Source organism: Stenella coeruleoalba (assembly GCF_951394435.1).
Source record: "Stenella coeruleoalba genome assembly, chromosome: 8".
NCBI lineage: Eukaryota > Metazoa > Chordata > Mammalia > Artiodactyla > Delphinidae > Stenella > Stenella coeruleoalba.
In genome coordinates this window covers 25,206,702-25,232,380 of record NC_137154.1, presented here as the reverse complement: position 1 = coordinate 25,232,380, position 25,679 = coordinate 25,206,702, and the positions used below count along the sequence as shown (strand labels likewise).

At 33.9% G+C, this 25,679-nt stretch overlaps 1 protein-coding gene across 3 annotated transcripts in view; it reads right to left on the bottom strand.

Annotated features, from left to right (window-relative positions):
* Positions 1–25,679, bottom strand: part of CSTF3 (cleavage stimulation factor subunit 3) — a 70,901-nt gene that overhangs the window by 37,119 nt on the left and 8,103 nt on the right. Inside the window, exons 2-3 of one of the 3 annotated variants that reach the window (XM_079930092.1) lie at positions 20,103–20,204; positions 19,885–19,980 (exon numbers count right to left, since the gene is read on the bottom strand). In XM_079930092.1, coding sequence (XP_079786218.1) covers positions 19,885–19,980; positions 20,103–20,204 — 198 coding nt within the window. The other 2 variants (XM_079930093.1, XM_079930094.1) reach the window with 2 other exon arrangements.

The following is a 25,679-nucleotide window of genomic DNA, read 5'->3' as shown; positions in this document are numbered from 1 at the left end:
AATACATGAACAGCTCATGCAGCTCAATATTAAAAAAACAAACAACCCAATCCAAAAATGGGCAGAAGACCTAAATATACATTTCTCCAAAGAAGACACACAGATGGCCAAACAGCACATGAAAAGCTGCTCAACATCACTAATTATTAGAGAAATGCAAATCAAAACTACAATGAGGTATCACCTCACACCAATTAGAATAGGCATGATCAGAAAATCTACAAACAACAAATGCTGGAGAAGGTGTGGAGAAAACGGAACATTCTTGCACTGTTGGTGGTAATGTAAATTGATACAGCCACTATGGAGAACAGTATGGAGGGTCCTTAAAAAACTAAAAATAGAATTACCATATGACCCAGCAATCCCACTACTGGGTATATACCCTGAGAAAACCATAATTCAAAAAGACACATGCACCCCAGTGTTCACTGCAGCACTATTAACAATAGCCAGGTCATGGAAGCAACCTAAATGCCCATCGACAGACGAATGGCTAAAGAAGATGTGGTACATATACACAATGGAATATTACTCAGCCATAAAAAGGAACAAAATTGGGTCATTTGTAGAGACGTGGATGGATCTAGAGACTGTTATACAGAGTGCAGTAAGTCAGAAAGAGAAAAAATATCATATATTAACACATATATGTGGAACCTAGAAAAATGGTACAGATGAACCAGTTTGCAGGGCAGAAATTGAGACACAGATGTAGAGAACAAACGTATGGACACCAAGGGGGAAAATGGCAGGGGGGTGGTGGTGGTGGTGTGATGAATTGGGCGATTGGGATTGACATGTATACACTGATGTGTATAAAACTGCTGACTAATAAGGACCTGCTGTATAAAAAAATAAATTACTTTAAAAATTAAAAAAACAAAAAATCTGTTGCATGCCACAATCTTTATAAACTTCTGGCACTAAACCAATCAAATAAGATTTACCAATTTATAAATTAAAATAAAAATAAAATTCATAATCATTTTCCTCAAAAAAACGAAGGTAAAAATATAACATGAATTACAATTCTAACAAAAGTCCTTTCATCTATGAGAACTTTCATTGGAAAAGAATGACTTTGGAGGGAGAATCTTATTAAGAAAAATATTGAGTAATCCAGTGGATACTACCGAAACAAGAATATTCTTTATATACGTATATATTTCTTTTACTTTGAGGAAGTTATATACTATAATGGGAAATGTCAAAAAATACATATGTGGCCTCTTGCCTTCTGAGATGGCCCACACTCTGCCTGTGGAGTGTGTTTCTCTAAATAAACCCACTTTTTACCTATCAAAAAAAATACATATTTAACTTTGACAATGTTATTTTATTGACCTCACCTATAATGTCTTTCTTCACCCCCATAAGGATTTTTCTCCTGCGTATAGAACTTTTGACAGGTTTGTTTAAGTAAACTGAGGAGGCAATTCCATTGTCTTCTGGCTTCTACTGTTGCTCTTGGGAAGCTGTCAACCTAACTGCCATTCATTTGAAGGCCATTTGTCCTTTTGTTTCCAGCTGCTTCTGAAATGGGTTTGGTTTTCATTGTTTTTCTGTAGTTTCATTCTGTGTCTACATGGGAATTTTTCTTTTTTTAATCCTGTTTGGGCTTCATTAAGCATCCTGAATCTGCTGAATTCATTTAATCACCCTAAAAAAATTCTTAGTATTTATCTCTTCAAATTGTGCTTCTGCCCAATCTCTCTCCTCTACTTCTGGAACTTCAGTTAGACACATTTTCACTCTATCTGTTGTGGCCTTAATCCTTTCATATTTCCTATGTCATTGTTTCTTTAAACTCCAATCTGGATTTCTTCAATTCTCCAATTCTCTCTTCACCTGTGTCTAATCTGTTATTAACCTAATTCCATCTTAATTCTAGTCTTTGAAGTCTTTGCAGACCTGTTTCTGCTGTATCTGTTTTTTTTACATGATTAGTTTTTAACAAGCAAACTCCTTTTCCTTAGAAAAATATTTGTGGATATTCTTCTGTGGCTTAGGATGAAGGTGCATTCCTCCAGAAAAAGTCTGAGAAAGATTATCAGGCACCTAGTAGCATAATACAGGTTGAGGCCACCTTACATGCATGGTTCAAAAATTTTTTTAACCACCCAAGTGATGTTTATTTGGACCACAAATCCATGCAAGTGCCAACTTGTTGAAACATCCCAGGACTTCCCCATTCTGCTCTGCTCAGGACCACACCAACTTTCCTCAGTCTTCTAGGGTTAATAAGGCAGCACAGATTTATTTCTGGTTCACTGTCATCCTGAGTATTACCTACACACAGCTTTAGAGGAAGAGAGTGTCCTGTTGGGCAAGACTTGGGCTTTGACTTTTGCTTCCTGAACTCCTATAAGCATTTGAAATTGAAGCTCAAGTTCTCCCAGTTTGACAAAGGCTCTTAGGGTAAAAACAGTTTAGGAACTCAGCTTATCTCCCAGCATTCCTATTTTTGTTTGTGTGTGTGTTTGTTTTCCAGTTAGGTTTTGGCTTGGTAATTTTTTACTATGCTGTCAGTTCTTCAAGACGTTTTAAAATTCTGCCCAGAAGCCTTTGTTTTCAGTGAGACCATTTATCTGAATAACCAAGCTCACCATATCACCCAAATCTTCTTCAATGTATTTTATTAACATCTGGCTTCAAAAAAATTAGGAAAAAACTCTGTATGCAAACTATCTTGAAAAGCAACGAAAAACTTAAAAATCCAATGTTCTTTGAAACACTAAATTTCAAAGGTTAAAAAAATTACAGGGTCTTCCCTGGTGGTACAGTTATTGAGAGTCCGCCTGCCAATGCAGGGGACACAGGTTCGTGCCCAGGTCCAGGAGGATTGCACATGCCTAGGAGCGGCTGGGCCCGTGAGCCATGGCTGCTGGGCCAGCGCGTCTGAAGCCTGTGCGTCTGGAGCCTGTGCTCCGCAATGGGAGAGGCCACAACAGTGAGGGGCCCGCGTACCAAAAAAAAAAAGAAAAGAAAATTACAGAATTCAATAAACCAAATATATTTCCTCTAATGTATTGGAGAATTCCCAAGTAAGTGTAATTCAGTTCTCTGAAATACTTTATAAACCAGCAATTTGAGTTTACCCTTAATGTTTGCCATGCCGAAGTAAGTGAAGTTTGGGTGAAAGTTACAAAAACAAAAAGTAAAATGATAAATAACATTTAACACAGAAGTACTGTTTTTAAGGACAAAAGCTGGAGTAATTCACCTTTTATACTTGTTTTTTAAAAAATAAATCTATATAAAGTTTATGGATTAAGTTAAAACAGGAACTTTCTATATTTTTAAATATCTAGATGTCTTAAAGAATTTCCACTCATCAATTGGATGTTGGCATTGTGCACATATACATTAGTCCAAGTGAAAATGGGTGGGTAAGAATTAAAATGTTTATGCTTTACTAGTTTGACAAACAACCTGTGAAATTTGATAAATCAAGTTGTGAAAACTCCTGTTTTTATCTCATACATACACATACAAATATCTCAGAAGTTTTACTTCAATATATACATCTAAATCTTTCTTGTAACCAGTCAGGCATTTATTTTCTATACCAGGTTTTCAAGTTTTATCTGAAAGCATTTCAGAATTACAAACAAGCAATTTTTTTTTAAGGTACTTCAAAATCCTAGGTAAATTAGTAATGCCCTTTTGTAATTCTTTAAAATTGGATAATTCTTTAAAAACCTTTCTTTTAGGTCATACATCAAGATAGAATAATTCTAAATGTCAATGATGCTTATTCTAAAATACTTAAATGGCTGAGGGTATTAGACAATTCAAAAGGACAGTTTCTTTGTAGTTTTAGAAAAAGTGTAGAGACATTTTTAAAACCTATGTTAACAGTAAAGATATTGGCCACGTATAATTTGATGAAAAATAATACATTGTTATAAATTGATGTCACACTCTAATTCTTAGAAATTAAAATTCAAGTTGCAAAATAATATGGTAAATTCAGTTTTATTTTCCATTGTGCATTTTTCACCCAACAAATATTTAGAGTGCCACTATGTGCCAAGCATTGTTCTAGATTCCTGAAACATATCAATGTATAAAATATAAACTATAATAAGTAAACTGTTCAGTATACTAGAAGATAAGCACTATAGGTGAAAAAGATAGAGGAAAGGATGAGTTTTGAGGTGTTGGGAATGGGGGTGGCAATTTAAAATATGGGCAAGAGCAAATCTCACTGAGAAGATAACACTTTTACAAAAATTTGAAGAAAGCAAGGGATTTTGCCAAGCAGCTATCTGGATAAGTATCTTTAGAGCAGATAAAATAGCTAATGTAAAGAAAAGCCTTGAGGTGGGAATGTGTCTAGAATATTTAAGGAGGCCAGAGTGACTGAAGAAGAGACTTTATTTACTATGTGAATTATCTATCACGCAGCTATCAAGCACAAAATTTTATACTTAAGTGGGTATCCTAGTATTCACTCTGTACACTTATTTTCTAATAATTTTTCAACCTATCTGAATTTATGACTAAGAAACAACTGATTCTTAAACATATAAAAATGTTACTTTACAGATATAAATTCATTAAAAATGTATCATTAAAAAAAACCTATATTCAATTTCTACTTGAAATAGGACCCTGGTTATTGTTTTTGAAGATTCCAATCAAGAGCCAGAACTCACTAATTCAGTGATCAAAGTTCCATTATAATTTCTCAACTACTTACTGCTATAAAAACATTGTTTCATATAATACCAATGTCTTTCTAAAATATACAATATTATCATTATTACACCAATACAACTCTTATTAATACTTCCCTCCTCATATTAATTTAACATACTGCCATAGATAGGCAATCTACCCTCCCTAACAGATTTTTGGACTTCACGAAACTTTGAAAATTTAGAGAATGAAATTTACAAACTTTTTCATCAAAAAGAGAAGTTTGAAACCCAGTTCTTGTGCTTTCACTAAATTTTAGTCAGTCTTTAAGCATTCCCAAAATATTCACAAGACATCAGAACATGAGTTTCAGGTTTTATTCAAAACCAAGTTTCAATCCTCAATACTATAATCAATAAAAGTGTAAGTGGTATTTAAAAAGTTTTGTCCCTTTGGTGTAACTGTCCCTTTTAGTACACACTTGCATATTAACTTATGTATTTAACCAAATAAAAGGATAGTGTCCTATATATTTCTTCATTAATAAAATTCATTTAACAGATGAGCAATCTTTTGTGTGTGCAGAAGTCAATCTGGGAACTATGTTATTGGATAAACTAGACATACTGACAATGTGGTATCCTGGGACTGGCATTTAGTAAAAACAGATTTTATTCATGGAAAAAATTTTTCTAGGAACCAACTTTTTCAAAGTAACTACTCAAGTCTAACCTACCAATAAAACATAACTAATTTTCTCCCTTTGAAAAGGCTTTGTTCCTCCTCCAAAATGAATACTCTGGTCAATTAATGTCATTTTCCTCAAACTATATGAAGGCTATTATAGAGAATAAAAGGTTTCATAGCTTCTTAACTCTATTACTTTCTTAAGACTCAAATACAAAGTAAAAATTAGTGAAACCAAGAGAATTTCTAACCAACATGCAACTTTCTTTGAAAATTGTAAAGGAAACCTCCCCTCACTTAACTTCTAAATTTCTGTAGGCATTTGAGTTTTAAAAAAGGCCCACAATTATAAATATCACAACTTACGGTTTTCCTAGAGCAAAATTACATTCACATAATTCTAGCCATTATCAAATTTCAGATGTTCATACTTTTTTTCCAGCTCTATTTTCCTAACAGCTTAGCTGCAATTCTAGATTAACTATTGAGCTAGTGTTTTTGTAATTAAGAAAACTTTCATGAAATAGTCACAAGTCATCTGTTTACAATACTGCGAAGGGCTAGAAGCAAAACTTAGCTTAAAAACTACCAAGCTGTTTCAACTTCTCAGATCATGTTTTTTCTCCCTTTCATTGAGACCTCAGCACTAGTGCTTCTCTTTGCCAGGGATTCTGTGTGTAATTTCATACTTCCATTTAGAAAGTCTTGTTCCTCATAAAAAGGAACGAAATTGTTATTTGTAATGAGGTGGATGGACCTAGAGTCTGTCATACAGAGTGAAGTCAGAAAGAGAAAAACAAATACTATATGCTAATGCAAATATATGGAATCTAAAAAAATGGCACTGAAGAACCTAGTGGCACGGCAGGAAAAAAGATGCAGACATAGAGAATGGACTTGAGGACACGTCGAGGGGGAAGGGCAAGCTGGGACGAAGTGAGAGAGTGGCATGGACATATATACACTACCAAATGTAAAGCAGATAGCTAGTGGGAAGCAGCCGCATAGCACAGGGAGATCAGCTCGGTGCTTTGTGACCACCTAGAGGGGTGGGATAAGGAGTGTGGGAGGGAGACACAAAAGGGAGGAGATATGGGGATATATGTATACGTATAGCTGATTCACTTTGTTGTACAGCAGAAACACACCATTGTAAAGCACTTACGCTCCAGTAAAGATATGTTAAAAAAAAAAGTCTTGTTCTTCTAGAGGATTTCCCTGACCCACCCTAACATACACTCCCCATGTTTTCTCAATCAGAGCACCTACCACCCAGTATTATAATTGTCTCCTACACCAAACTGTAAATTTGTTCACTAATGTGTCCATAGCATCCAAGTGTCTAGCATGCATTTACTCAGTAGATACTTCAAAGTTAATTCCATCCTCCCCTGATATATAAAATGAAAGCAAGAACCTGAAAGAAAGTGTTTTCATGTATGTTTTTACCTGAAGCCACATAAAAATTTATGAAAATATATAGATGGCGTGGGGCCTGAAAATACACCAGATGACTTTTTTCAGAATCCATAAATTCAACAGTCAATTGTGATACAGAAAAACAGTGTAACACTTCAGGCAATTTTATCTGAATATAATCCAGGCAAATATATCAACAGGCATCTGTAAGTCTTCATTCTACCTACTGTTTTGGATACTTTTAAGGACTCCACATGCAAAATTACTTGTCAAAAGGACTTGCTAACAGAATTCTGCATATTTTAATCTGCACAGAATCTCCTAAAAGTTAAAGTACAGCTTATACTTTTCTTCCTATCCAAAAAGTATCATCCTATCCAAAAAGAATAAGCATTACAGAATATATGAAATTTCTAGTTCTTCAATTGTGGGAAACTTAGAACTGCTAAATTCTCTTATAAGGTAAGTAATTTAAATTGATATAACATTATAATGGTTTATTTAGAATCAGTTGAACTGTATCAGGAAGATGCATGAAGGTATTTCAGTTTTCAGTGACATAGTCTGGGGAGGTACTCAAAAAGTATGTCTTGAATTTCTAAGTCTGATAAACCACAAGGTTCAAATAACTGGAAATGCTGATCTTCAATAAATGTGATTTTCCCATTAACTATAGGAATTAACACCCTCTTTCACTTTTTCTTAAAAAGGAAGCTAGATATTGTGCTCCCTGCCTTTAATCTTTCATTTTTATTTTTTCATGAAGTTTTGCTTCATTAACTTCAAACATTTTAAAGATCTCCCCCCCCCCCAAAATCACAATAAAGTATAGACTGTCCTATCGGAAAACTTATTTTGCAAGACTTCTATGGAAAGAAAAGTATAGAGATAACCGTTCAGTAAGCAGATTGAAAGGTAACATACTTTACCTAAATTCTAAATTTTGGCCTTGATTTGAGAAAATTCCATCCTAATAAAACTCCTAATTGCTAAATCAGAAACGAAAGGTAAAATTTCTTATTCTCACATTAATGCTGAATGTAAATATTTAGAGCTATAAAAAATACATTCTTAAGGCTTCCCTGGTGGCGGAGTGGTTGAGAGTCCGCCTGCCGATGCAGGGGACGCGGGTTCGTGCCCCGGTCCAGGAGGATCCCACGTGCCGCGGAGCAGCTAGGCCCGTGAGCCATGGCCGCTGAACCTGCGTGTCCGGAGCCTGTGCTCCGCAACAGGAGAGGACACAACAGTGAGAGGCCTGCGTACCGCAAAAAAAAAAAAAAAATCTTAGAAATTTCTTAAAGGGTCAGAATTGCTAAGATTTGCCGCTTTTGTGTTCAGAATTCCTTTCTACTATTTGAAATCTGAAACAAGTACATAGTGCAGAAAAGTTTAAAAACCGTGAAGGGTAAAAACAGAATTTTGCAAAGTAGAATTTTAGAACTAAGATTTTATACAAACCCTAAGATGCAGTTATGTGTTAGTTATTGTACTATGCCATCTTCCAAAATATTCATAGCAATTTTATGTGGTTTTGGGCAATTATACATATTTTTTCAAATGTACCCCCAAATCCTCATAGCTGAATAAGAATGCAAGAAACACTTGAGCAAAGAAAAAAGGACTCAGTTATGAACCTACTATTTAGCTATTTCTACAACTGTGTTTTAGGTCCTTTAGGCTGTTAGTACAGTGGTTAGTGAGTAGGAGCCCAGACCTAGGAATTAGATTATCTGAGTATAAAGCCCCCAGCTTTCCTATTTACTTCCCAGTAGCTTAAACTTTAGTATTGTTATCTTAGGAAAGCTATTTAAGAACTCTAGATCTCAGAAAAGCTGAACATTTGAAAAAAATGGGGTAATACTTACCTACTTCAAAAAGTAAACTGTGATTAGTCAGATATCCCATGTAAAGTACTAAACACAGTGCCCAGAATATATTAAAGGCCTAATTATTTTCAGCTATTACTGTTTAGGCAAGTAATCAGAATAAAGAAAACAATCACTCTCAATAACAACTGAAAATCAACAATGGATTTTTTTTTTTTTTCGGTACGTGGTCCTCTCCTGTTGTGGAGCACAGGCTCCGGACGCGCAGGCTCACCGGCCATGGCTCACGGGCCTAGCCGCTCCGTGGCATGTGGGATCTTCCCGGACCGGGGCACGAACCCACGTCCCCTGCATCGGCAGGCGGACTCTCAACCACTGCGCCACCAGGGGAGCCCAACAATGGATTTTTTTAAATGCATTCTTTATTTCTAAAAATGTATTCTAGAAAATATTTCACCTCCAAAAATATCATCCTCACACACTCTTCTTTTCCTCAAATAACGTGCATATAGAATATTTTTTTCATGAAATTTAGTAGTTTTGTAGATCTACACTTAAAATGTGATATAATTGAAAAACACCTGCTTATTTCTAAGAACAAGTACAATCCTATGCATATTTTGGGTAAGATCCTCAAAACTTTTAACTCACTGCAAATATAGTTAAATTTAGAATAAAATAAGTTGCCTCTTAGTAATAAAAATATAAAAAATTCCCATCCCACTCTCTAGTATCAGGATAGTTATAAAGACAGCTCTTGTCTATAATCGATACTGGGATGTTTCCATTTATGTCATAATTTACAAATTATTGGAAACAACACTTGAATTCACATTAGTTTTCCTACTGGGAAGGGGAAGGAACAAGAGTGAGAAATAATATGAAATCTGTGTTAAATTTAAGTAAAAGGCACCAGCAGAAGGACCATTATAGGAAGTTAAAATACAAGTGATTTCATCCATCAGAGAAATAAGGCATTTTAGAAAGAATATGAGACTGCTGAAAAAATATAAACATGAGCTGGGTATGAAATTATATTAGAACACTGTTCCTTTTCAGTGGGATAATGGTACTGTGGTTATGTAGGACAATATTCTTTCTATAGAAAAAGATAAACATGTATGGCAAAACATAACATTGAATCAAGGAAGAAGGTGTATAGGTATTTACTGTAATACTTATATTATTCTTTTGACTTTTGTTTCAGAATTTTCATAATAGAACATTGGGAAGGCAAAAAAGAAAGAAAAATTAATGGCTTCCCTAAGGTCACATTCATTCAATGGAAGAGCTAAAAGCAGTAAATCCTAGGTCACCAGATTCCAAATTCTGTGTCACTGCTATTCCTCCACACTGTCCTTTGTAGAGTAAAATTTACAAATTCCTTGCAATTCTTTAAATAAATTAACAATTATTTAAACATCCCTTCCACACTAGCAAAAATTATCAGGCCACTGTCTTAGTAATAATGGGGAGAATTCTGACCGTGCCATTGAGACACACAGCGAATAACTACCCCAACTAACTATAAAATATTAAATCACAGACACATATATAAATAAGTTCTTTCAATTTGGAATGTCTGTTCTTTAAGTGTAAATCTCATCAACTATTCTGTGAACTCTGGGAAACTTAAATGCACAACCGAACAGCTTACTTTGGGGAAAATACCACTCCCATGCTTTAAGCACCCTTTAACTGCTGATAGAGAAATTATTTCCTTTAAAGTGTTAACTTTCTAATTTGTACCTCAAACAACTGAGAATTTAAATAAGTACTTGAAAAATATAGCATTTTCAAACACAAACATTTATCCAAATGATCTTTTTCACTCACTTTTTAACCTGTTTTAAAATCAAAGATCTCATGACTTTTAAAACACGTATTAATTCTTACATGAAATAATTTGCCATTTGGTCAACTAAGTAAATCAATATATTTATTTCCCATAGCCTACAATGATTGTTATGAAAATATACAACCAGTTAAGTTTCTGTATGAGTTGGGGAGCAAATTTTTTAATCTTCCCCTTATGATTTGTGAGAGAATTTAAAAGTATTACTGGCAGAATATATGATTTTATATTTGGAAAACTTGCTACAATCATAAAATGCACGAATCTTGTAAATCATCCTCTTTTCTAACTATTAGTAAGCTGTTCAAAAGAAAAAAAAATGAGGGCAAGGAGAAGCTAGTACCTTACAAGAGTTTTCAAATACAAATAAGCTTGAACTTTAAGTACGTATTTATATTCAACAATAAATACACTGAAAAACCCTAGATAATGTCAGAAAAACATCACTGATTCAGGCAAAAATCATAATAGATTAAAAATTGAGTGGGCAGTTGTTGAAAAACAGGATTTTTACAGAGTCTCAAAATATCTCCCCACTATTTTATTAGTTACAAAAGTAAAAACAGTAACTACACAGTGGAGAAAATGGTCAACACTGACATCATCAATAAGTGGTAAATGAACGTCACATGTCTCTGAAGAGGACACACAACCATTTGTAGCTTTTCAGCTATACTGTATATAACCTGAATCTAATGAGGAAATATCAAATTTAAGACTGAGAAACTGTTCAACATCCAAGGAGACTGGAGAGGAATGACAACTGTATACAATGATCTTGGATTAGATTCTGATTTAAAAGAAAACTGCTCTAAAGGGCATTATTAGATCAATAATTAAAGAAGAAAACAGACTGCAGATTAAAATTCTATTAATGTAAAATTTCCTGGGTTTCATAAGTTTCTTTACATACGAGAATATCTTTGTTATTAGCAAATACACTGATGTCATGATGTATGCAACCCAATCCCCTACGGTTCACGAAAAACAGAACTGATAAAGTTTATGTCAGATGTGAAAAACTGGTCAATCAGGTTAAGTGATGGACATATAATCTGAATCTTTAATCTAAAAGAATGATAATCTAAACAATGAATATGTTTTAAGCATTTTCTCACCTATTAACATTCTAATAGAACCACAAAACCTTAAAAAAAATCACTTATTACACAATAGTTAAAACTGGTAATCAAAGGAAATGGTGGATCAAAGAATTAAAATAAATGTATAGACAATACAGGAAACCAAGTTATTCTGTTGGCAATCTTCCCCAAATACTTTTAAGCTCTTCTATGACAGTCTACACTTTCACCAGCTGTTCTGTTAAGGTAATGTCATTTTTGACATTTAAGTTTTATGAAATTTGGATATTACTTGAGTACTTTTATAAATATCATTGGTGGCAAAATTCTCAGTTATAGCTGGAAAGAGCCAACTCTCTTGAGAATAGACATTAACTAGAAATACTAAAAATACCATTAAAAAATAACATTTCATTTAAAAACTATCAAAAGCCACTAAGGGGGCGTCCCTGGTGGCACAGTGGTTGAGAGTCCGCCTGCCGATGCAGGGGACGTGGGTTCGTGCCCTGGTCCGGGAAGATCCCACATGCCGTGGAGCGGCTGGGCCCCGTGAGCCATGGCCGCTGAGCCTGTGCGTTCGGAGGCTGTGCTCCACAATGGGAGAGGCCACAACAGTGAGAGGCCCGTGTACCGCAAAAAAAAGAAGCCACTAAGGAAAAAAAATTTTTTAAATAAAGGGACATGAGTTAAACGCACTCATCTGTGTAATGAAAAATTTAGAAATGAATCGAAACTGAACTACAGGAATAGCTAGAAATAATGAATGGTACTCTGCGACAACAATCCATTTTCACCCCCCAAAAGAATGAGAAAGTCTTTTATATTACAAAGACTCAAGTACTAATTAAATGAATGGATGTTAGCTAATAATCTGAAAATATGAAGATGTGGTATTCATATGTTTAAAAATTCTCAGAAGTAAGGGTAAGAGCTATCAAAAAAAGCTGCGGTAATCATTTTTTTGGGGGCCATGCTGCACGGCATGTGGGATCCTAGTTCCCAGACCAGGGATCGAACCTCCAGGGATCAAACCCGTGCCCCCTGCAGTGGAAGCAGGGAGCTTTAACCATTGGATCCTGCCAGGGAGTTCCTGCAGTAATCCTTTTAAGCCACAGCTTAAGTGGCCCTCTCTTAACACATGAGACTTCCTTACAAGTTGATTCTTAGAATTTGGGACGTAGGTGATTATATTGTGTTTAAAATAAAAAGTTTATGGAGTTAGAAAATCAGGCTTCAAACCCAGGAATAAAATTAAGTTAAAAAAAATAAATAAATAAAACTGACCAAGTTCAATAACGCAACCCTAAACCTGACTGCAGATTTAATAGCTACCACACTGTCAAAAATACTACCAAGCAAATTGTAGATACCTCTAAAGATTACTTCTTGATTGACTATATACTGATTGATAAACCACAACATGGTATAGTCAAAAGAACAATCACTTTATACTCCAGACAAGTATAGGGAGTATTCTGCCAGGTATGAAATATACTCATGGCAATAAGATTCAATTATTGCCCTCTAAAGAAAACCTCAATTACCAAAACTGGCTACCAGAAACACCTAAAAATAACAGATCCCACATGTCCATCCTTTGGAGATTGAGTCAGCAATGCAGGAATAATAATTACAAAGCCTGAATGTTTTAAAAGCTTCCCAGGTGATCCTAAAGTTATGTTATTTGCAAACTTTGCCTCTAAGGGATAACAATCTCTTGACTTATTTTACACATGCATAAAACAGGGGGCTAAGCTAATTCATCTTTCAGCTCTAAATTTGATTTAAACCTAATATCCATTTTGGCTTTAAATATGTAATACATACATAGCCATAGTCAATATAAGACCATTTTATGTTTGTCTTATACTGATGACAATTTCTGTAACGTTTGTCTTATATTGATGACAATTTCTGTAACGTTTGTCTTATATTGATGACGATTTCTGTAACGTTTGTCTTATATTGATGACAATTTCTGTAACGTTTGTCTTATATTGATGACAATTTCTGTATTCAATTTGAAGAAAAAAAGAGTGCTATTTCATGATGATGGTTTTCTTGAAATTTTTTTAATTCAACAGACTATGGCTATGTATGTATTACATATTTAAAGTCAAAATGGATATTAGGTTTAAGTCAAATTTAGAGCTGAAAGATGCATTAGCTTAGCCCCCTGCTTTATGCATGTGTAAGCCAGTGGGAAGCAGCCGCATAGCACAGGGAGATCAGCTCGGGCTTTGTGACTGCCTGGAGGGGTGGGATAGGGAGGTTGGGAGGGAGGGAGACGCAAGAGGGAAGAGATACGGGAACATATGTGTATGTATAACTGATTCACTTTGTTATAAAGCAGAAACTAACACACCATTGTAAAGCAATTATACTCCAATAAAGATGTAAAAAATATATATAAGACCATTTCCCTTGTTATTAAGTGAGGTAATGGACGCTAACTAAACCCTGTGGTAATCATTTCACAATACATACATATATCAAATCATTATGTTGTACATCTTAAACTTATGCTGCATGTCAATTGTATCTCAATAAACTGAAAGAGAAAAAAAAAAAAGACCGTTTCCCATATACAGGAATCTTTAAAGACTTATAATAATGTTATCTATATATGCTAGAGCTAAAATTTTGTATTTAAAAAAAAAGGTTGTAACTGAACATGTTCTGTAACATGAATAAAAAAGTATTAGGAAGATTAAGAATAGCTTTGGGACTTTATCTTTGGACCTTTTTACATTTCAAAGTAATTATTCCAAAACAACATTTCAGTACTGTCCTTGACATCAGACTCTGTTTTCAGAACTATCACTTAACATTTCCAAACAGAAAATTTTTCTTTGGAGGTTTCCTAGCATACAAAATGATAAAACTTACCCCAGGTTATGCTTTCCTGAGCTTTAGAAAAGCCGGTTAGTTTCTCAACAGGTTGTATTCAAAGCAAACATTCACCATTTTGTTGAATTTGCTGCAGATTCTGAATACGTGGGGGAAAATTTTATACAGAATTTATTATGCCATTATACTAACCGACTACTTGTTTTCTGCTCCAAAGTTGCTAAGAGTAAAAATGTTTAGTAATAAAAGTTAAAAGTTTAAAAAGGAAGTTATTTACAAGCAAATAAATGCATTCTTGTCCACATTTAGAAGTGCAGCTTTTCATAGACATCACTAGTATTATTTCAGACATCTTCATTTCTTGGAAATGCCTTGCGCCAGACTCATTTCATTTAAAAGGAACAGCTGTTTGCAAGTTGAAAGCACACACTAACCCGTTAGAAAACGCTTGAGCCTTTATGAGGCCTTTTTGTCTTTTAAGAGAAAGTCAATTAATTGCCACCAGGTTCCCTTATGCTCAAAGTTGGAACCAAAACCACAGAGCACCCTAAAAAAGGCTTTTCATGTTAGGGTTAGTTCTGTTTCCAAATACGGAGGTTTCTAACTCCACAGCAGTATAAAAGGCTTAGGGGAGTTTGTGTTTATTCATGGATGCCACATGTTGGAGCCTACCTTTAATGAGTATCGCTTGGGATGTCCAGGGGGTTGTATAGCAGATTAATCCCCCAAGACCTTACTGACTACAACCCCCGGTAATTTAAAACACTAATTACTTGGCATTGTATATTACTATGTTATTCCATAAATGCCCAAGAAATTTAGGCTAAGCTACTAGCCACAGGGAAACCTCAAACTGCATGATAAAAATAGCTCTTTATGTTTCACAACAAATTTTGGAACGTATACACTTAAAAAAATCTGGTTAGAGATGGCTTTTCCAGATTTTCAGAATATACCATAACTCTTATTAGATACACAAAAACAGAATATAAAAAAGCCTGGCTAAAAATTTTAAGAGTCTTTGAAGAGGGGGAAAAAATGAACCTTTTTTCCCAATATTCTTATAAGTGACTCAATGATTATAAATTTGTTTTATAAAGAAATATAAAAATGATCAGGTTGATTAGTACAAGATTTTGCCTGAAAATAAAGGGCTACACTTCACATAAAACAAATTACCTAGAAGACATAAAGAATAAAAAAACAAGATTTTTTTTTTAAGAGAAATTTTGCTATCTGAATTATCTATGTCTTTTTGCAAATAGTTTTATTTTGCAAAGCCTGGGGTGAAAAGAAAAGGCTCCAAGGAAAAAAATGTACAGATCATGTTAGTGGAAGTGACAAAAACCTAAACATCTGTGCTACAATAATGGAAGGGAAAATGAATGGGATGAGATATTTCAGTAAAACCTAAAATAGAAGTTTACTACTTAAAACAGTAAATGGAAATATTTCCTTTGTTTTAAAAATAGTATGTAATTATCCATATCACTTTCAGATATTTGATCACTCACTTCAGTGTTTGCAAAATTTGTTTTCTTTTATACCCCTACACTACATTTATACATGCATTTAAGAAACTATAGATTAAAAAGCATATTGCATTTTAGAGAAAAATCTGAATAATCACACAGACATGGACCAACATTTATTACAAACAGGAAAAGAGCAGATCTATAAGAAAAGAGTACAGATTTTTAAAAAAAAAGATTGCAAGCTGAAGTATAGAAAAGAAATCTATATAATTAAAATTTTTTCCTGCATTTAAAAATCACATTGCTCAATATATACAAAACATAATACAGTAGTTTAAACTGTTACTTAGAGGAATTAAAACAGTATTGACAGTGGAGAAGTTTATTTCAATTTAGGTCACCCATGTTCCATCCTGAGTTCACTTCGATTTTCCAAGAAGAAAGGTATTTTTAAAAGTCATTTTTCCCAAGTAGAAAGGTTATTTTGAAAAACTGAAATATGTACGTCACAACTCAGTATTTATAAGAAAAGGATTCACATTAAAAAGTTTTTAATAAAAGGCAATCAATTCTCTACATACTTTTATTAAAGAATTACAGCTTTCACAGACAGCAAGATACATTGTTGCTATTACCAGCAGCATTACCTTCTTCATTTCTCCTTCGGCTAACAATAAAAAAAAATCATCCTTTCATAAGAAAATTTCTTATGAATGTGGCCCAATTCAAAACAACTTACTTCTAACACTAAGTTATTTGTAGCTTACAGTATGCTGTCACATTGATTACCTAGCTACATGAAGAGCTACAGAAACCAAAAGGGGAAAGGCAACTTAAAAAATGTAGCAAAACTATAAATTTTCTCAATTTGCTAATATTTAGTGACCCTTCTGACCACTCTAAAAAGGGGTTCTTTAAAGAGCACTTAGGCTCTAAAGGGGTATTTCACTTAACTCTAGTGTTTAAAAACTCCCATTTCTTAAACTCTAAAATATATTGTACTGCAGATTTAAGACTTCTGTATATGAACTAGAGATGTATTAAAATGTTTCCTTTACTAAAACCAAGCAGCAGCAAAACTATTTTCATATCATAACAATTTAGACTCTATACTGCATCACTTTAAGAAGAGCCATACAATTGTTTGCTCTTATGATATGGCTAATAACATTTTGGAATTCAAGAAGAAAGCAAAGAATTTCAAGCAGTTGAGGCAAAATGTGATCTCCTATATAATATATACAACATTAAAGTAATTTGGCTTAATTTTGAAATTATGTATGTGTTTTAAATATATAGACGTTGGTCCTAAGGGAATTTTACCTCCAATAAGCAACAAAAATAAAAGTGGGTAATGATTTAAGGATGACATTTTAAAGTTCAAATTTTACACAAGTAGCTTTTTAGCAAGGAGTATTGCTAAATGCTCAGAAATGAGAAAAGGTGATATACTGGCAAATATTAAAAATATCAGACTGGTGTCATTAACTTCTTTACTAAAAATTATTTAGAATATGCTCCCATTTGCAATTGATGTTTCAAGTTTAAAAGTAACCCCCCTACTCCCCAAACCCCTAAAACACACCCCCTTCCTTTGCCACTTTGTTCATAAGTAGGATTTACAAGAAATTTCTCTGGGGAAGCAAATTATCTCATTTTTAAAGATGTATGTATTTTCTATTAGAAAGGAACTAAATGTATTTGGACTCACACACACTGGTTTAACTGAACATAAACAATTTTCCCACCATGAAGTACTGAGTTACAACAAATGTATTAACAAAACTTTATTTTCTTGAGAGTGCATACAGGATGTTATGTAAACACTGTTAGTATTATCTTTAAAGACATTCTTATTATTACTTCAGATTTTAATGTATTATAAATATATGTCTTCTTCAGAAATATTAAAGGCCACATTGGGTGATACGGCCAAAGAAAACTTTAGCCCCTCACAGGCTAAACAAAGTACAATTGTGAAAATAAAGAGCAAATTAAGAAAGAGGAAAACATAGCTCAGGATATGCATTTTTAAAATTTGCATTCAATTTAACATCTTAATTCCTAAACCAGAAATATAAAATTTATAAAACACACATATATATTCTTTACCATTTTTTTCTCAAAAGGTGTTTTATACATACATTCATATTTGTGTGTGTATGCGTGTGAAACTGCAAACATTACCAACTAAATCAATCAGGCAACTGCTAACAGCTCTGAAATATTACATGAAATGAGTCTGTTATTTAGACAACTTTCAGCCCTCTGGCATAACATCTGGTCTCAGGATTTTTTTTTAGAATGCAGTTTGTATTTTTAGCTAGGAAATGGGAGAAACAGACTCACTGTGCTTATACTTACAGAATGCAGTATCTAACAGCCAATTTCAGTTTCACTTATGCTATAATAAAATGCATGAATAATACCTGAATATTTGAGAAACTGAAAGAAACTTCTAAAACTCAGAACGTACCACTTCATTATACAAAAACTATCATGTACCAATTATGTTAATTTCTGATGAGCCTGCATATAAGCTAATATGTAAAGTCAAACTGGAATGAAGACCAAGTACAGGTGATCCTGGCTTCAGCACACTTCAGACAGGCCTATTCACTCACCTGGTGAATTCCGTGACAGTCTACTCTGATGATTAGATATACTAAAGGAAGGAAATGGTCCCAAAAGATAAGTGATAAAACCTTAAGGATATGCGCTTGGTCCAAAACCACAACCAGACTCCACATAAGGTACAATCTCTCTCACACATACAAACACACAAACACACATACCACATACACAACCACACAGAAAAAATTTAACACACACACAATGTTCCTGCTATTGTCCAGTAATTCCCCGCCTCCCAAAGTAATACAATATAAACTACAGCACAAATACAGTGAGTACACTGTAGCCTCAATTTAAATCTGCTATTGGTTGGGTCCATTTCTGAGGGACACATCACAGGTGACACTGTGTTGTGTTGAAGTCAGTACTGCTGATGACTAAAGCCCTTTGATAGGTCCAAAACAGACCCACATGTTATCAAATTTCAGCTACTGTGGAATATGTTATGACGAGGCTGCAGTGTACTTGATTATGTTGAGAATTTATATTACAAAATTAATACTCAAATAAGAATACTTCTTAAGTCATAAAAAGAAATGGATATCATTTTCAGCTTAATGGGGATATCAACTATTCCCATCTTACCCCTTACATCTCATTAATATATCACCTGAAAAATGACTACTTGGTGCCAACTGTTATCGATACATTCACACTTTATTATCATCTGGATTGCTAATTCCGGTCTTCAAAAATGAACATTTCCCTTCTAATCATAACCAAGAATGGGGCCTTTACTCTTTAAAATAAACATGCCTGACTTCAAATTTCAAGAGAGTTAGAAAGAAAAAAAACAAAAAGTATCATTGGGTAAATTATGATTACATAGGTTTGAGTTCGTATTAGCTTATTCCTGTATAATGTAAACTTTATCCTATAGAAAAACGTTTTTTAAAATTATTGAAGTGCTTACATTTATTGACAAACCATGCATTTTCACAAAATTAAAATCGAAAATAATTTTTCACCTAAAGGTTTCATTTAACCAGAGACACTCAAAATACCCTATGAAACTAAGTTAACATTTCTGTATTTTCTTATAATACCGTTCATATTAGTTTGTAAATAGGAATAAAAAGAAAAATGAGTTCTAAATAAATGACACAGGAGGCAATAAATTGACACATGACAAGTAAATAAAAGGCTAAAGCACTCCAATACCATTGAAACTGTTTTAATGTTGTTGCAACTCCAAAATGCAACAATCATCAGCTTGTAAAGACCGAAATTTCAAAAATTCATTTTAATTACTCCTTCATACCTATTTTACAAAATAAAGGCAAGAGACATTTTAAATCCTCCTTGTCCTAGTTGTGCTATCTATGTTCCTAATTTGTTTTCTATCACTATAGTGTATGTTGCAATTCCCATCAAAAGCTATATAAGAAAAAATAAAATAAAATATTAACCTCTGCTTCAATGTACAGTTTCCAGAATCTGCCAGAACTGGGGAACTGGGCAACAAGGCGTTCATAAGTCTTCCGTGCTTTGTCTATAGGTTGATTCTAAAATTGAAAACCAATAAACAGCATTTACAATGTTAGGATTATAAATGTATTATTTACTGCAGAACCAAGTAGTGTGATTGGACCCATAGAGAAGGAAATGTAATCCTATATCACTAAACCTGTGCCTCTCGAATGAGAATGCTCCAAGCGTCAAGGTCATAGGGATTCTCTTCTAATTTCTTTTCGGCTTTCTTCACTTTCTCTGGGACATACTCAGCTGCCTAGGGAGAAAAAAAAACAATGAACTGAAGTTACTGTTTTAAAAATCTCAGGCCTAATTTAATTCAAGCACAACATATCAGCCCCCAGATGCAGTATCACAGTACAAAGCATAAAAATGTCCTCTTATAAAAGAGGCCTGTGTTTCCTATAATCTATATATACTATCTTATCATAAATCTCTTGCATAATAACAAAATCAAGTGAACACATACTTTTAAAAAACATTTTTAAAACTTAAATAAACCCATCTTTTACATGAAATAATATAGAGCAGCAGTTCTCAAACTTTGTATTTTCAGGACCCCTTTTATTTATACCCTTGAGTATACCAAAGAGCTTTTGTTCATGTGGGTTATTTCAGGATTTACCATATTAGAAATGAAAACTGAGAAAAATGTTAGATATTTATTCGTGTACAAATAACAATAAAATTATTTACATGTTAACATTTTAATGAAAAATAACTTTAAAAATTCAGCGAGATCATGTTACATATATTTGCAAATCTATATAACGTCAGACTTCAAAATACAGCTGGATTTTCTTATCTGCTTCTGCATTCAACCTTCTGCAATATCAGCTCATGTAAAAATTCCACTGTAGACTCATGAGATTAACAGTGAAAAACGCAAATAATGTCTTAAATCTATTATGAAACAGTATGAACTCACAGGTCCTCTGAAAGTCTTGGGAACCCACAGGGTCCCTGGACCAACTGAGAAACACTGAGAAACACTGCTATACAGAATTTATCCTGAACCACAAAGAAAAAGCAAGAAATGACACGGAAATTTTATTTTTGATATGAAAGTTTTAAAAGCATGATTTACAAAGTGTATATACAGCATAATGAAAACTATAAAAGAAATCCACAATAAAACAGATTGAAAAGATTGTACTAGAATATTTAGTAGTCATGTCTGGGTGATAGGTGGTAGAAGTACAGGTGACTTCCCCCCCCTTCTTTTAATATTTTCTAAACTCTTTAATAAGGTAGTTTTATTTTTCTTATAGAAATATAATCTTAAAAAATTAATACCTAAAAGAGAAGCTAGGAACTGAGGCATAAATACAAGTATTACTTCTCAAACTGTTGTTCAGAATACTACTGTGTGCCACAAAAAGAAAGTGACACTCAAAAAATTAAGATAAATGTTAATCTGTACTAAGTTTGGTTTTACCTTTTTTGTAGGACTTCTTGAAATCCACAGTATGGCAATAAATATCAGTAACATTCAAGAGGGGATAGAGAGGGAAGCATTGCCCCTAATACCTTTCTTTTTCCTTTTTTTTTTCCCCTTAGTGGCAATTAATATTTCACCAAGCAATTCTGTCAAAATAGCAGTTGGGAAAAAAATTTTCAAGTCATGTGTCTAGGGGAAAAAAATTACCTGGAAGAAGTATACTTTTCTTTGGAATAAATCAGTTTCCACCACTGATAAGTATACATTTATTTGGAAAGAAAACCATGTTTTAAAAGACTAATATAATTTTGTATCAAAATTAGGATATTCAACTAATACACAAGAGCTTTGTAAGTAGCTTGCTTAAACTACTTTAGTTTAGAAACTAAAACTGGAAAAGTTTAATAAAGGAGGACCACTGGTCCCACCCACATATTAGAACATAAAATGACAAATAAAGAGTACTGCAATGGTGATAAATCACCAGATCAGAATGGTTCAAAAAGAGGATATATGGAAAATCAGCAAATAATAAAGGTGGCATTTCAAATCGGAATGTTGGGTTATTCAATGCATGGTGCTAGAATAACTGTATCTATCAAAATAAAGTTGAATTCCTATTTTACCCTTTCTACCAAATTAATTTCAGATAGATCAAGATTTAAACATTAAAAACAAAAACACAAGAACCATTGGAAAATATAGTGAAATGTATCTTTGCCCAGGAAGGCTCTTTAAAAGCCTCTGAAAAGAGTAAACTTAATTCTTAAAGTTTATTTACATTTGTGCATGGGAAAAGTATCACAATGACAGTGAAAAGACGAACTTAAAAAATACCCTCAACACACATGGCAAAGTATTAAATTTATTAATATAAAGTCCAGTCACTAAAAGATCAGAAACTCAAAGAGAAAATGGGCAAAGAATTCGAACAGTTCATAGAAAAAGAACAATGAACTTTAAACACTCGAAAGCAATACAAATGTAAGTCACAAGACAGAGATCAAGGGTGTTTCTGGGTTTTTTTAAAGATTTTTTTTGATGTGGACCATTTTAACATCTTTACTGGAGTATAACTGCTTTACAATGTTGTGTTAGTTTCTGCTGTATAATCAGCTATATGTATACATATATCCCCATATCCCCTCCCTCTTGCGTCTCTCTCCCACCCTCCCTATCCCATCCCTCTAGGTGGTCACAAAGCGCTGACCTGATCTCCACGTGCGATGCAGCTGCTTCCCACTAGCTATCTATTTTACATTTGGTAGTGTATATATGTCAACGCTACTCATTTCATATGTGGACCATTTTTAAAGTCTTTATTGAATTTGTTACAATATTGCTTCTGTTTTATGTTTTGGTTTTTGGGCCATGCACGTGGGACCTTAGCACCCTGACCAGGGATTGAACCTGCACCCCCTGCATTGGAAGGTTAAGTTTTAAGCACCCACAAAGGTGTTTTATAATTAACATTGCACTGGCAAGGATATATATCAATAGAAACAGACATTCTCGAATTGTTGGCAGGAACAAGCAGTAATACTGACCAAAATTTAACATGAATATCTGACCCTGAATTCCAGTTCTGACAACTTACCCTACTCTACACGTACACAAAGATGTACACAGGACAGTAATCAGCTATGTGGCTGTTTGTTGTTGTGTAAGACTAGGAATAATTTAAATAATCATGTGTAAAAGAACTGGCTAAATAAATTATGGAATCCGTAGTCACTAAAAGGAACAAAGCAATGCAGCTCTATAAACAGCAACATCAAACAATCTCCATAATAGCTGGTTAAAAAAACAGGAGTGGATGGGGAGACACACACAGCACATACAAGCGTACTTCACACACTGTATACTCTTCTGCTGTTTGAATTTTTACTGTTCACCTGAGAAATATTTGTTCAGTGCCTAGTGTGTGCCAGACATTGCTGAATGGGCACTTGGGATACAACAAAATAAGATTTCTTTCAAACGGTTTACTTCTTGACAAACTTTAAAAATACTTTAAAATAAACTAGGATTCGTAAGATATCAACTCTAATATGTTAACGGTAAAATAAGAAGTAAATGTGATACAGGAACTTTAAATCAGGAATTAAAAATCAGCTAAATTAATCAATGCTAACAATTAGTGTTTCAAAGCAGTCTGGTGGGAGGCCAAATCACTCAAATCCACTTGCTGAAAATTAACCTACCAAAATTAGATAATGTATGCCATAATCTGCAAAAGAACAGAGAAACTCAGAAGATAGCATCTAATATCTGACCAGCATAATTGCAGCAAGTATAAATGTCTCCTTACAAAATAAAACAAGCCATTCACTTAGTGATTCTCAACCCTGGCAGCACATCAGAATCACCTGGGGTAAAGGGAATTTAAAAAGATGCTCAAAAAAAAAAAACTCTCCAGGAGGTTCTAATGTGCAGCCTCAGTTGAAAATTATGGCTCCCTAGGGATTCCAAACTTTTTTTGTGTGTGCTGCTGAAACTTCCTGCAATCTAGAGAAGCCTATGGCCTTTCTAGGCATAATGTTCTTAAATACACAAAATAAACTATGCAGGATTTCAAAGGAAACCAATTATACTGAAATGTAATTATCAAAATATTTTTAAACAAAGTTTATATTGTAATAAATACTTAACACAACAAAATCTAGTGGCGAGTCTAGTGATGAGTGCCAACAGTACTTTGAATACATCTGTCCCAGTCACACAGCTATTGCTAACGCTACTAGTGTGGTTTCTTGCCTACATTCGTAATAGAAGGAAAGGCTCAATTTCAGTTAGAGATTAGTGAAAACTTTTATTTTGCCCATTCAAGTTCAGAGAACCCCTAAAATTCTATCCACAGACACCTGAGGGAAGAGGTTACCAGGGACCCAAGAACCCCATGGAAAGGATGTTGGATCAGATATTAAAAAAACATCTATTGAGCATCTACTATGTTAGGCATTGTCACTCTTCGTTAAGCAACTGATAACCCCATTTCATAATAAAAAATATAACTACATTTTACATGAATCTGCCCGAAGTCCAGTTAGAATCCAGCAGAATTATGGCTCAGCTCTTCACAGAATCTCTTATAACCCTAAATGTTTTCCTCTGGACAAGGATGTAGTTAAATATTCATAAAACAATCTATTTAGATAATTCTCAATCAACTGAATTAATTAACAACAGAAGGTAACCAAAATGGCCAAGAGTATCCTCTGGTAGTTAAAGGCCACATTTAATTCTCACAATAAAAAGTCATCCATCACCACAGCTATGAGTCAATTGGGTAACCAAGAGCATAACATTTTTGTTTTGTGGCCTGGTTACCACACTGCTGTAAAGCAAATGAAAATTGAACAGTTTTCTAGTATCCACAAGGAGACTGAGTCTCCATAAAGAATGGACTTGTAATATTATTTCCTGAATCCGTTGCCAGATCAGAGAAATGGGTCACTTTAAGAAAACTTGTTGCAAGTTTTCAGTGCCCATTTGTAATGGAATGAGGTCAGAACTCTCCTTAGTTATAGCAAAAGAAGAGCCGTCTCATGCTTACATGTCCCAAAAACATTACCATAAAGAAACGCTATCAAAATCCAGCTTTTGTCTTTGGAATATCTGTAATCCCATTATCATTCTTCAGGGGGATGATAATGGGGAGTAGGATGGGCCCCAAATCAAATGAGCAAAACAAAAGCTGGACTAGTTCAGTTCCCAAGGCATGCACATTTAATGATACTAGTAGGACAGTGGGAACTTCTTTGATTTGCACAATTTTAAAAACCAGAAAAATAACACAACTGTAAGGAGTATACACATACACACCAACATATACTATTTCAAACGGGTACAAAAATCAGAAAAAATTGTGAAGTAGACGACGGACTTTTTTTTGTATAAGGCGAAAATGTTGCTGGGGAACTACCTCCAGTACCTGTTCTATGAACTGTTTTTCTAGTCGTAGTGTACTGCTAAAATATCAACTTTTCTATGTGAATAATAACCCGTGTACAACTGGCTTAAAGTATGGAGATAGGATACATTATACATGTTTGACCTTTTTCATTTTTAATAATGGCTTTATTAAGACATAATCACATTCCATACAATTCACTCATTTAAAGTGTAAGATTCAATGGCTTAAATTTAGTATATTCACCATCATAATAAATTTTAAAACATTTTTATCACCCTAAATAAAAACCGGTACCCATTAACAGGCAATCCCATTTCCCAATCCCCCTAGCCCTAGGCAACCACCAATCTACTTTGTTTCTATAGATGTGCAGG